Source organism: Dasypus novemcinctus, chromosome 26 (assembly GCF_030445035.2).
Source record: "Dasypus novemcinctus isolate mDasNov1 chromosome 26, mDasNov1.1.hap2, whole genome shotgun sequence".
Taxonomy (NCBI): Eukaryota; Metazoa; Chordata; class Mammalia; order Cingulata; family Dasypodidae; genus Dasypus; species Dasypus novemcinctus.
In genome coordinates, this window is record NC_080698.1 from 2,717,912 (window position 1) to 2,732,023 (window position 14,112).

Genomic DNA, 14,112 nt, shown 5'->3' on the forward strand with positions numbered 1-14,112 from the left:
ACTCTGAGATAAGGAATTTAATTCTATATGAAATGCACTGAACATATAAGCCAATGAATGAGCCAGAAGTGATCAAGGCAAAACCTGCACTCGGAACCACCACCTGCCCTCAAAGCCCACGCAGCACCAGGATGTCTACACCTCTTCATGTGGCCAGCCTCCACTGAATCTTAAAATTTTGGGTTAACAAGTATCTACGTGATCTTTACCCAACTTTGGAAAACTACTCCCACACAGTTAGTAGGCAGGGAACTTTGAGAGCAGCAGAGTGTGACAAGAAGTTAGGCCTAGATGCTAAAAAGGTATTTGGCTCTGACGCCTGGAATCAGACTGTTCTTCAGAGAACAAGGGCCTCCTGGCCTCAGCCCTAATCTCCAACCTCCACCCACAGGGACCAGGGGAGATTTCTTCAGCTCCACATTCTCCTGGAAAGGCCACCTGAGTCACAGCGCCTTTGGCTCTACTTCTGCTGTCCCAGGACCTTGGGATGCCCAGGTCCTTCCTCCAGCTGCCGCAGTCCCAACAATGAGAAGACTTACACATCTCCTTTAAACACCACCCCCTGCCCAGCTGAACCCTCCCACCTCGACTTCTGGAGCTTCAAAGCAGTGGTCGGCAACACCCTCAGACTGTCAACACCTCTACGTTCCATTTACCTTCCTGCTCTCCTGGAAACCTGCCTCTCTTAGGGCTGTGTCTCCTCTGCATCTCTGTCAACTAGTAAGTAATTTTCCCCACTCTGCTTGTACCACTGGGCCTGGAACTGGGGTAACACACTGCTGTTTCTAGAGCAGGGATTGGCCAACTTTTCCTTACAGGGCCATATTTATACTTTGTGGGCCCTGTGGCCTTGTCTCAATTTGTCAACTCTGCCATTGCAATACAAAACTAGTCAGACAATAAGCAATGAATGGACATGTCTAAGTTCCAATAAATCTTTATTTATAAACGTAAGTAGCCAACCAGAAGGCTATAGCTTAATGAATCTCCTTAATCTGGACCTCCAACTTCCTCTCTCTTCCCCAGTTGCCATCAGCCTCAGACCACCAAATCACAACCCGCCCCACCTCTTCCCTGAAGCTCACTGTTACTCTAACACTGCTCAGACCTAATTTTTTGGTTTCGACCTCACTCCACTAAATCTGGAATGGATCCAGGTTTTCATAAGGATTGATGTTCACAAAGTTTGGGCAACAATAGGGAGGAGAGACTCTATAAAAAGAATACAAATTCATGAATAATTTTGTGTGTAAACTCCTTCCATGTCTGATATTTCAATTCCTTAAATTCCTGTCTTCCAGGAGTTTGTCTTCCATCCCAATCTTGCCGTATGATCCCATGCTTTCACAGACAAGCAACTGTAAACCTCTGTAATATCATTTCCAGGCATCTCACCCCACATCCACTCCCTCAACTAGTCAATAAGGCTACTAAGAATGACAGGGGTATTATTCTTCAGTATCCTGATTCTTAGCCCAGATTACAAAGGATCATATTTTGAAGGAATTGTGGGTGGGCATATTATTTAGTGGAATGAACCTCAGTTAAGATTTACAGGAAACTCAAAAAGTTTTAAATAGAATTGTACTATCAGAAGCATTTTCAGCTTGGACTAAAAGAGACAGGGACAACTCCTTTTAGCATAAAAATAGCTCCAGGTTCCCCAAAGTTAATGGATAGGAATTAAGCTCAGAAAGCTAATCAGCTGAAAATATGGGCCATTTCTTATTAAATGAAGAAAGATTGAGATGACAGAGAGCAACAGAGAATCATTCACAGAGAAGAGAACTAGGCCCAAATCAAGGAAAACTTTTTGTTCCTTGTGCAAGAGAACTGGGATGATGTGCTCACCAAGATTTCGGCATCACTATGGATCAGTGCCTGCTGTGTCCATGAGTGCCAGCCTTGTAGACTCCCCAGGAACATATCAGAATTTCTCAGAGCCTTCCATGACTATCTCATTCCCCAGATTTTCCTTTTAAGTGTTTGGCCAGGCTCTTGTTTGCCCTAACTGGTATCTCAGCCTCCCTCAGGAAGTTGTGATGTTCAAATACTGCCAATTATTTTTTTCAACAAATGCCCTAGGAACAGGTTTTTTTTCTGAAGACAATTTCTGAGCCAGTTCAAATAATGAAAACAAATCCATGAATAGGACTTTTTCAGGTGGCTGTGGGATAGGGCAAACAGTTGTGATACTCCACAAAAGGGATTTCTGAGGAGTTCCAAATCCCAAATCAAAGAGCTGCATGCCTCTTGAGTTTCAGTGTGCTTGCAAGGCTGGTAATTTTCAAGACTACCACGTGGCTAGGAAGAGAGGCAGAGAACTAAGTTACAGTGACACAAACCCTGCTGATCTTCACCAGCAGTTTTTTCTGGAATAAACACTCAGATTGTTGAAAGCCTTTGGTAATTTCCAGAGTTCTAGAAATTGCTTTTCACAATTTTGCCAGTGTTTTTGTTGTTTTTATGCAGAGGCGGATTTGTGGAAGTCCTCCCTTCACCATTCTGGAAGTCCTCTTAATCCATTTTCTTTTAAAGAAATTCAGAGATGGGGGAAATACACCCTTTTGTATTTACTCACAAATTTATCTTTTCCATGCACTTTATTCCTTTCTAGAGATCTGAGTTCCATCTGGTAGCACTCCCATTTAGCCTGAAAAACTTACTTTAGCATTTCTGCTAAAGCAGGTCTGCTGGTAACAAATTCTTTATTCATTTATCTGAAACTGTCCCTATTTTTCACTGACTCTTAAGTCTAGATTGACAGTTTTTTTCTTTCAGCACTCAAAAGGGGTTTTTCTACTCTTCTGGTCTCAACTACTTCCAGTGAAGGTCAGCATCATTTGTATTGTTCACATCCTTTGGTGCCATTTTTCTCTAAATACTTTCAAGATTTTATCTTCAATTTTCCTGACTATCACACTTAGATGAGTATATTAGTCAGGGTTCTCTAGGGAAAAAGAGCCAATAGGAGATATCTGTAAATACTATGCAATTTTATAAAATCCTCTCACGCTACCACTGGGATGCACAAGGCCAAATTCCACACAGACAGGCTACAGACCAGGGGCTCCGATGAAGGTCCCTGATGAGTTCCCAGGAGACAATGGCTGACCGAAGTTGAGCTGGAAATTTCTCTCTCAATGCTGAAATCACTTTCTCTTCTAAGGCACTTGACTGATTGGATAAAATGTCACCTGACAGCAATCTCCTTGGATGATTGTAGATGTAATCAGCCATCTATGCAATCAACTCCTTCTTGTATTAGAATTGGGTATTTTCATAGTAGTTACAGTTATAAACAACAACTAGGGAGTGCTGAGTTCATAGCCAGGGAAGCTCTGTCACATTCCCCAATGGAACAGCAACAATCCGCAAGTGCAAGAACAAAGACCAGAGAAGAAGAATGCTCCAATGATGAGCCCTTGATACTAATGACTATGCTTATGAGCCTGTTTGCCTGAAATTTGAACTAGGCCTAGAGCTGCAGGATGCCTAAGAGTTACCTCCTGAGAGCCTCCATGTTGCTCAAATGGAGCTACTGTCTAAGCCAAACTCAGGATGTAAACGCATTACCTTCCCCCCACTGTGGGACATGACTCCCAAGGATGAGCCTCCTGGGTGCCAAGAGATTACTACCAATCATTAACTGGTGATGCAACTAGAAAAAGACCTTGAACTAAAGGGGGAAATGGTAAAGACAAATGAGTATAAATGGCTAAGAGACTTCAAAAGAAGAGTCAGGAGGTCATCAGAGGGGTCGCGCTTATGCATGACTCAGCGGGACCCCAGAGACAGCCAAAGTAGATACAATCCCAGGTACTGGTGCTCCTGAGCGCTACAGAGACACACAGGTTCTACAATCAGTGCAATTGGCTCTGGAGTTCAGTGCCTTGCCAGTGGGCCCTATTTTGGATTTGTGTTCCTGAGTGTGATGGAGTTAGACTCAGATGTGACCATTCTACACATGCCTCTTCTGTCACTTTTACTGAACCTGTGGTTGGTACTGGGGTTGGTGTATACCCAGGAGACTTCAATCTCTGGACTTCCCTTGTGCCACCTGGGCCCTGAGCCTCAGCAGAGTTGCAGCTCCTACTCTCCAGTTTGTTGGACTGCACAGGTCTGCTAACAGGGAGGTGAAGATGGTCAACCACCACACCAGGGAACTGAGAGTGCCTGCAACTTCAAGCAGGAGAACTGCATCTATCAACCATGTGGGATCTAAGACCCCTCTTGATATAGAGATGGAGTGGACATCACCAAACGGGGTTCCACAGGATGGAGGAATAAAATAAGGATTATAGTGAACTTACTGGTATTCTACTATAGAACTATTGTGACTAGTAAAGGAAGAAACTGTAGCATTGACCTGGAGAAAGTGGCCATGGTAGTTGCTGAGGGCAGGGAGAGGGAAGAAGAGATGAGATGTGGGGGCATTTTCAGGACTTGGAGTTGTCATAAATGATACTGCAGGGACAGATGCTGGACATTATACATCCTGCCATAACCCAGTGAATGGACTAGGGGAGAGTATAAACTACAATGTAAACTATAATCCAAGAGGTGCAGCAGTGCTCCAAAATGTATTCACCAAAGGCAATGAATGTGCCACAATGATGAAAGAAGTTGTTGATGTGGGAGGAATGGGGGGAGGGGGTGAGGAATATTTGGGAACCTCTTATATTTTTAAAAGCTAGAAAAAAAACAATAACACAAACTCAAGGAAAACACAAGGAATTAATAGATCAAAGTAGAAACTGAGTTTTTTAAAAAGTAGAATAAATCCCCAAATGTTATATAAATATATATATAATGATAGTAAAACCACTATCTAAACTACTAATAATGCAAAAATGTAAATGTATGACATAATAAGTAGTGATGGGGAGATAACCACCAAGATTGGGAAAGTAAAAGAATTACAAGATCTATTTTGTTTAATTCTATGCAAATTTGAAAGATGTATATGAAATGAAAACGTCCTACAAAAATATGATTTACCAAAACTGACTCTAAAAGAGATTCTTAAATGTAAGAAAGATTCATTATCACTGTAAAATAGAGAAAGACATCAAAAATGGAGAATGTGCCCCAAGAAAGCACCAGCCAAATTGTCTCACAGGGATTATTCTACCAAACTTTTCAAGAGCAGATAATTCCAATGATAACAGAATTGTTACAGAAACAGGAAAATAACATCCCTTTCAAAAAATATAATGTTAACACCAAAACCTGACAAAGAATATATTTTCCCTTCCCAAAACAAACCCCAGACCAATCATGCATATGAATAACAATGGGAAAATCCTAAGTAAATACTAGCAAAGAAATGCAATAGCACAATAAAATAATAATACATCATGATTAAGTGTGGTTATTGACTCAAATGCTAGGATGGTTCAATATCACACAGTCTATTAAATATAATCCATTACATCAATAGATCCAAGGAAAAAATATTTGATTGCTTCCTCAGATACCCAAAAGGCATTTTACAAAAGTCATTATCTACCATTGATTACAAAAGAAAACAAAGAAAATTAGAATAGATGGGTACTTTCCTAACCAGTAAAGAAGATTCTGAGGCAAGACCAAGATAGTCACTATCCCATCTTCTTTGAATCTTGCAATTAAACAAAGTAACAAAGTAGAGTTATAAAAGTTAAAATTATCACTATGTGATATGATTACATCTCTGGAAAACTATGGGAATCATCTGAAAACTACTAGTAGTGAAAACAAGAAGAGAATTAACTTAGAAAGATATTATACAGAAATCAAAAACTTTCAAACATGCATTTTAAAAGACAAATTGGACGATATAATGGCAGAAAAGATCTCATTTCTAACAGGACACAAAAGGATAAAAATACCTTGGTGGGAGGTAAACTTTGCAAGAAACACACAGGTCCTACATAAAGGAAACACAAAAACATTTCTGAAGGGCACAAAAAAGGTTTTCAACAAATGGGAAAATGTAACATGCTCTTAAATCTGAAGCCTCATGAAAATGTCAATTTTCAATTAATTTATAAATTCAATATAACTACAACACACACACACACACACAAAATACACCACTAATTTTCACTGTTTTTATCTTGGCAGGCTCATGCTGAAGTATGTATGGAAAAATAAACAAGAATAGCCAAGAAAACTCTGGAAAAAGAACAAAGAAAGGAAGGCAACTCATACTGGACATTAAAACATAAAGCTTCAACAATTAAAAGTGTGCTGTTGTACTATGGATGTGGTAACAATTAGATGATATTATCTCATCTGTAACAAATGTTCCACCACAGTGTGGTGTGTTGATAGAGGGGTGTTGTTTGGGAATTCTGCACATGTGCCTGATTGTTTTATAAGTTTACAACTTCTATCAAAAAATATATATTTTAAAAAATAATAATAGGGTGGGCTGGGGGAAAAATACACCAAATGTGAGATAAGGACTATAATTAGTAGTAAGTTTTTTGCAATATTCTTTCATAATTTGTGACAAATGTCTCACAACAATGCAAGGTGTTGATACAATGTTATGCATGCTTGCTTTGTAAGTTCACAGCTTTTACTATACACTTAACGTTTATGTATGTTCATATATAAATAATATAAAGATAATAATAATAGGGTGGGTTGGGGGAAAAATACTTTGGTTAGTAATATTTTGACAATGCTCTTTAATCATTAGTTAAAAAGGTTTAAAAACAATGCAAGGTATTGGTGGTAGGGTGAGGTATGAGAGTCCCGTATGATGTTATATTTGTTTTGTAAGTTCACAACTATTACTATACACTTATTGTTATGTATGTTTATGGATGAGTGATATACTTCAATAAATTTTTTTTAAAAGTGTGCTGTTGTGCATGAACTGACAACCAACAATGAAATTAAATATGAAATGTAGGATTTAGCATGCGATCAAAATGGCATTTCAAAACAATGGGGAAAATATAGTTTGGGACAATTGGTTAACCATTCAGACAAAATAAGTGGAACCATATCTTATACCTTATACCACAATAAATTAAAATGGGTCAAAGGCTTAAAGGTAAAAAATAAAGAAAACATTAATTTCTTTATAACCCTGGAGTGGGTATGGCCTTTCTAACTAATTCAAAATTCAGATCGTATAAAAGAAATATATGTAAAATTCAAATATATAAAACAAAACAAACATAACAAAAAATTTCACATGGTAAAAACAATCATGAGCAAAGTGAAAAATGGTGCAAAAATATTTGCAACTTGTTATCAAAATGAGCTAATCTCCTTAGGTCTATATGGAGACACATCACAGAAATCAATAAGGAACAAATTAACAATCCAATAGAAATATGGGCATAAGATATGAAATAGTAGATATCATAAAAAGAAATACAAACAGTTCTAAAATCTATTTAAAGATTCTCAATCTCTCTCAAAAGAGAAGTGCAAACTAAATCTAGAGTGAGATCTCTTTTTTAACTTATCAGACTAACAAAAGTGTAAAAGTTTGATAACACATGGTATTAATGAGGGAAAGGAAAAACACATTTCATGTGCTTTGGTGAACATCACGTAGAACAATGTGGAAATAGCTATAAAAATTCTAAATGTATACGCCCTTTGATTCAGCCATTCCAACGCCAGGAATTTTTCTTATAGACAGTCTTGCTGAATGTTGGTATCAGGTTATTCAGTAAGTCACATATATCATTTGTGCACAGGTTTAATAAATTATTATGCTATACCCATGAAACAGAATAGGATGCTGCTGTATAAAAGAATAAAAAAGTTATGTTTATACTAAGGTCCTACAATTGTTGGCAATATTTATTACATTTAGAAGTGCATATTTTTATTTTTAAGGAGAATAAAGAGAAGGGGAAAATATTACCAACATTTAAGTGTAAGGACCACATAAAAGCAGAACTATAAATTATTTAGGGAAAAAAATCAGACAGTGACAATTGTATTCAGTGATGGATTCTATCCGAGACTAATTTCCATGCATAATTCAAATGAAAGCTTTTATTTGGTTGATATAACAGTAGTACATGCACATGGTTTAAAAACTTGTAATAGTATCAATGGGTGTAAGGAGAAATGTACAGCTGCCTCTAGCCCATGCAGAGTTCCATTTTCCAAGGTGCTTTAACTCTGTTTTTAGTTTTTTAAATTTTTATTTTAAACAATCTACTCAAACAACCAATGAGTTAAAGAGGAAATCATAAGGGAAATAAGAAACTATCTTTTTTGAAGAAGAAGTAGTAAAACCTTTTTTATTCACCAAGAACATGATTATCTGTATTTCAATCGTCAGTAGCACGTCCCAGTACTATGTTAACATTTGTACTTCTTGGTTTATGACCTTGAAGCAGTGCCTATTGACTACAGGCCATGAAAGAGGATGAATTAGCTCAAGGAAACTATCCCTATCCAACCCACTTCCAATTTTTGCTGGTACTTTCATTATTATTTACAGATACTTTCATATCTTTTTTTTTTTTTAACAAATAAATTTTGTGTATTTGTATAGTGGGATATGACAGAAATTGAAAAGATAAACTACTGACAAACATAACAAAATGGTGAATCTCACAGAAATTAAGTTGAGCAAAATAAGCCAGACACAAAAGAGTGCATAACATATGATTCCATTAATGTGAACTTCAACAACAGGCAACACTACTCTATGAGGATAAAAGTCAGATCAGTGGTTACCTCTGGGGATACTAACTGGGAAGAAGTAAGAGGGAACCTTCTGGGGTGCTGGAAATGTTTTACATCTTGTTGGTACTCACATAGACAAAACTTAATTGAGCTGTGCATTTAAGATTAGTGTATTTTAAAAGCTTTACTACATGCACCATATCTGTTTTAACTCATCAACTTCAAATGGTACTTCTTGACTTCCTGCTACAGGAGATGAGGAAACTCACGAGTAGTCAGCACGCAGCAGAATCAGAGACTAAGTCTAAGAAGCGTTTACCTTGCTCATAGAGTAGCTTCATATTCGAATCTTTGCAGGCAACCAGATTGTTCAGCAACGCGATCACACTTTGCATGGTGTTACCCAGAATGCTCTCCTGATGCTCCTGCAAGAGATGATTTCTATCATGACTGCACAGAAATACAACTACATCTTTTTAAGTCAAATGAGCAAATGACCTCATCCTTGCATACTTCACCCAGGTTAAGCAATCACCTTTTTGCTCCGTAATGGGGCAAACCCTCTGCCCTGCTAAGGCACTCCCCAGCAGGGAAGGGAGATGCTGCAGGCAGCCCCAGGCACCGACCCAGGGGTCAACCACCTGGCCCACCACGCTGTACACCTGTGAGAAAGGAGTTAGAGGGACTGGAAATTCGGTCCACAGCATTTGGGAGACCATACTTCAAAAGAGATTGGAGAGCACAGATTGTTTGAGCAAAGAAGTATTTTCTGCAGTTTCAAGAGCTTCCTGATACTGATATTTTCTCACTTAAGTCTTCTGCATTTACGGTGTGATAGAGGTGCATCACTGCATCACTGCTTCAGGGCAATAAACTCTATTTGGAACCTAGAAGAGTGAATTTTTATTTCCTCAACACATAACATTCATACAGCAGGGAACAACTTAAGTCCTAAAGAGAATGAGAAAACCAGTAATTCTTCAGTCTTAATTTCATTATAAAAACAAATAAGATGGTTTCTTTGTAAATTTTAAAGGATCTCAAAAATAACTTGTTTTGGTTTTGTTTCCTTTTTCCATCCTCTGAATTTTTAAAAATGGAAACAAGCAATACACATTGCAATTAAAATGATAAAATTTCAAATAATACAAAAATAAAGACAAGTTTCCCTTCAGAGCAGTGACCAGGGTAAGGCAAGTGAAATGCCAAGGGTACAAACTTAGGGAAGGCCCACTCTCAGGCTGTGCAAGTACCAGTGCTCACGTGGGCTGAGTGCTTCCAGGCACCCAGCTTGTCTTACACTAGCCCTGGGCTGTTCCCCTCACAGCTTGAGCACACTCAACCTAAAATGCACCACATATTATCAGTGTAGTCAGTTCCATCCAGACCATTTTCTGTTTACTTTTACACACACATATGGAAATATATAGCTGACTCTTTTTTAATAAACATAAATTATATCATGTGTATTAAATTGTTCCCCAAATAATTAATGATTGATTAGCTATGATGTGTCAGGACTCAGCAGTGGGCTGAGTTCACAAAAGGTTTCATTTTCCTGGGAATGGACCTTTCCAACAAATCCATTCGTCACGTACGACCATCCGCTCTGTGCCAGGCACTAGCTGAAGCACTTGTGACGTATTAGTGAACAAAGCAAAGTTTCCTGCCCTCAGGGAAAAGACAACAGACAAGAAACAAATAAAAAAAAAAAAAGGTAAATTGTTTCCTGTGTTAAAGGTTACCAGAGTCTAGGGAGGAGGAGAATGGGCAATTATTGCTGAAAGAGTAGAGATTCGTTGGGGTAATAAAAAAGTTCTAGAGGTAGATAGTGGCGATGGTTACAAAAACATTGTGAAAGTAATTAAAATCACTGAATTGCACACTTTAAATCATTAAAATAGCAACGATTATGTTATATATATTTTGCAATAAATTTTTTTAAAAGTTCCTGCCCTTGCATCATTTACCTTGTAGTAGGGGTAGAAGACAAACATTATAAATAAGTAAATTATACACTATATTAAAAGGCAATACACACTGTGGAAAATAAAAGAACAGGGTAAAGTGGATTAGGAGTGCTGGTGGCAGGCTGCAATTTTAAATAGGACAAGCAGGACATGCCTCCTTCACAGGGTGACATTTGAGTGAAGATCTGAAGGAGGGGAGACACATTTATCCTTTTAATGTCCTGGTAGGTTCAGTTAGGTAATTTGTGTAGAATCACTGCATCTATGTTCATAAATGATATTGACCTATGAGTAGTATCCCCATCTGATTTTGGTGTCAATTTAATGTTAACTTAGTCTATTCATTCTATTCCACAAGTCTTATTGTGCATCTAATGTCTGTTTCTAGGAGATATGGTAGAACTCAATTCACAAAAATCAGCTGGGCCTAGGACATTTTTACTGAAAGGTCTTTTAATATTTTTAAAAATATCTTCTATTCAGAAATCTACACCTTGAGACAATTTTGGTTATTTGCATTTTGCTCAAAAATTTGTCTTAGATTCCTAGGCCTGCCATCAAAAAGTACCACAAACTGGGTGGCTTAAAACAACAGAAATGTATTGTCTCGCTGTTCTAGAGGCCAGAAGCCCAAAACCAAGGTGTCATCAGGGTCACGCTGGCTCTGAAACCCAAGGGCTTGCCTCCTCCAGCTCTGGTGGCGTGTGCAGTCACTGGAATTGCCCAGCTTGCAGATGCAGCACTTAAATCTCTGCCTCCATCGTCACATGGCGTCTTCTCCTATGTCTGTCCATGCAAACTTCCTCTTCTTAGATGGATTTCTTAGGTGTGATGGACTGGGGTCCACCCTAGTCCAGCTGGCCTCATCTTTAATCATATCTTCAAAGACCCTGTTTTTTAAACTGGGTCACATTCATGGGACTAGGGGTTAGGATTTGAATATATCTTTTGGAGCCGATACAATTTAACCCATAATAATTATCTACAGTGTCCACATTTTCAAACACATTTTAATAAAACTATGCATATTATTGTATGCCTTCACAAATCTTCTCTGAATCTTATTTACATTGCTTCTGACACTGTGTCTTCCCACTTTCTTGTTGATTAGACTTGCCAAAGCTCTATTTTATTGGTCTCTTCAAGGAATCAGTCTTAAATTTTAAAAACGCATCTACATATTTTTGCTTTGAGTTAGTCATTAAGAATGCACATAACTTTTCCACTTCTCTCTCCTTCTGGGTATGCAGTAGGATGGCACTCCCCTGCCCAACTGAAATTAGAGATGACCATAAGACTTGCTTTGAGCAATGAAAGCCATTACTTTGGGGCTGAAGTTAAGGGCCATCATGTTCTCTTTGGTCTCTGCCCCCATGACCAGTGTCCTTGCACAGGAAGCTATGACTGCCCAGGTCCCAGAGCAACAACATGGTACAGAGCAGCCAGGGGCCCTCTAATAGGAACATGGTCTCTAAATTCTGTTCCCATGACCAGTGTCCTTGCAGAGGATAGAAATGACAACCACCCAGGTCCCAGAGTAAGGACACAGTACAGAGCGGCCAGGGGTCCCCTGATGGGCACATGACCTCTAAAGCTTACAAAACACCAACACTGCACCTGGCTCTGAAACTGCTCTCTGATGAGAGAAATGAATAAGGGTACCACATGTGTAGCAGTTTGATATGGTTCATGAATTCCAAAAACCTATATTGGATTTTGTTTGTAAACTGGTCTGTATCTGGGCATGACTAAATTATGATTAGGGCTTTGATTGTGCCACATCAGTAGGTGCTAAGAGTACCTGCCCCTTGGTGGGTGGGGACTCACAGATAAAAGACATGGCAAAGGACAGAACTGGAGTTTTGAGCTGGTGCCTGGGAAGTAAGCACAAAGAGGGGCTGAGCAGCTGAGCCCAGAGAGAATGACGCCCCAGGGAAAGAGACAGAGCCGGCTGCCTGATAGTCTACAGCTGGCCTTGAAAAGAGAGGCAAAGCCTAGAGAGCCTCAGAGTCCACAGCTGACCTAGTGGAGAAAACAGAGGAGCTGAGCCTAGAAACTAACTCAGCCCTGGGAAGAGAGGAACCCAGGAAGCCTGAGCCCTGGCAGATGTTGGCAACCATCTTGCTCCAACACATGGCAACGGACTTTGGTGGGGGAAATAACTTATGCTTTATGGCCTGGTAACAGTAAGCTTCTACCCCAAATAAATACTCTTTAGAAAAGCCAACTGGGGGAAACGGACTTTGGCCCAGTGGTTGGGGCGTCCGTCTACCACATGGGAGGCCCGCGGTTCCGGCCCCGGGCCTCCTTGACCCGTGTGGAGCTGGCCCATGCACAGTGCTGATGTGCGCAAGGAGTGCCCTGCCATGCAGGGGTGTCCCCCGCGTAGGGGAGCCCCACGCGCAAGGAGTGCGCCCCGTAAGGAGAGCCGCCCAGCACGAAGGAGGGAGGGGCCTGCCGAGGAATGGCGCCACCCACACTTCCCGTGCCGCTGACGACAACAGAGGCGGACAAAGAAACAGGACGCAGTAGGGAGACACAGAGAACAGACGGCCGGGGGAGGGGAATTAAATAAATAAAAAATAAATCTTTAAAAAAAAAAAAAAGAAAGAAAGAAAAGCCAACTGATTTCTGATATTTTGCATTAGCACCCCTTTGGCTGACTAATACATATGATTTCATGTGAGTCTTGCTATCTAAGTCTTACTGTGATATAAACACAGGTTTTCCTTTCCAAATACTGATGCCTAAGAGATCCCACTTTGGAAGTACACAGTTAAGAGTCCCTTTCTGGTGGATGTTAATGGAAGAACACTTCACTGACACCAGCCTAAGAAGATTAATGTGGAGGTGATGGTCTGCACCAAATTTCACCTAATTATTCTTACAGTTGTCTGGAAGAAAGGGTGATTAATAAGCACAAAGATGACACTACTTGTTACTGATGATAAAGCAACTAACAATACATAGGAAACCTATTCTTGTGAAGAAAAGTGAGGCTAATGATTTTTTTTTGGTCCCATTTGGTAGAATGACAAATATTGACCCTGTTCAAAGACCAGTCTGTCAGTCAAGATAGGTCAGGCTTACTGGAGATAATACCCATCATTTCTTTGATATAAACATTTTTATGACTAAATACACATTTTCTATTGTGCTGCTGGCAATATTTTTGCTAGTTCTAAAGCCAGAACTTGAGATTTTTCCTTGTGTTCATGGGAGAAGCGCAATGTAATGATACAAGCATTTCTTTCAGTTCAAAAGCCAACTCTCAGAATCTCTGCTATCACTGGACACTAAGCACCCAGCATCTGACCCGGGCCAACCAGGTTCTGGGGCTCCCGGACTAGAGATCTCAGAGCCACTGAGGAATGGAGGCTTCTGGGAGCCCCTCTACTCACTGTGCAGAGGTGTGCAGAGCTGAGGTACATGCTGACTATCAAGGACCCCCACGAGGCTTAAGACTAGGAATATTCAGGAGAAAATT

At 39.6% G+C, this 14,112-nt stretch overlaps 1 protein-coding gene across 19 annotated transcripts in view; it reads right to left on the reverse strand.

The window, feature by feature from the left end:
- Window positions 1–14,112, reverse strand: part of ULK4 (unc-51 like kinase 4) — a 659,217-nt gene that overhangs the window by 241,408 nt on the left and 403,697 nt on the right. For all 19 annotated transcript variants that reach the window (XM_058288214.2, XM_058288209.2, XM_058288208.2 and 16 more), the window contains one exon: window positions 8,975–9,080. In XM_058288214.2, the coding sequence (XP_058144197.1) occupies window positions 8,975–9,080 (106 nt within the window). The remainder of the gene's footprint in view (window positions 1–8,974; window positions 9,081–14,112) is intronic.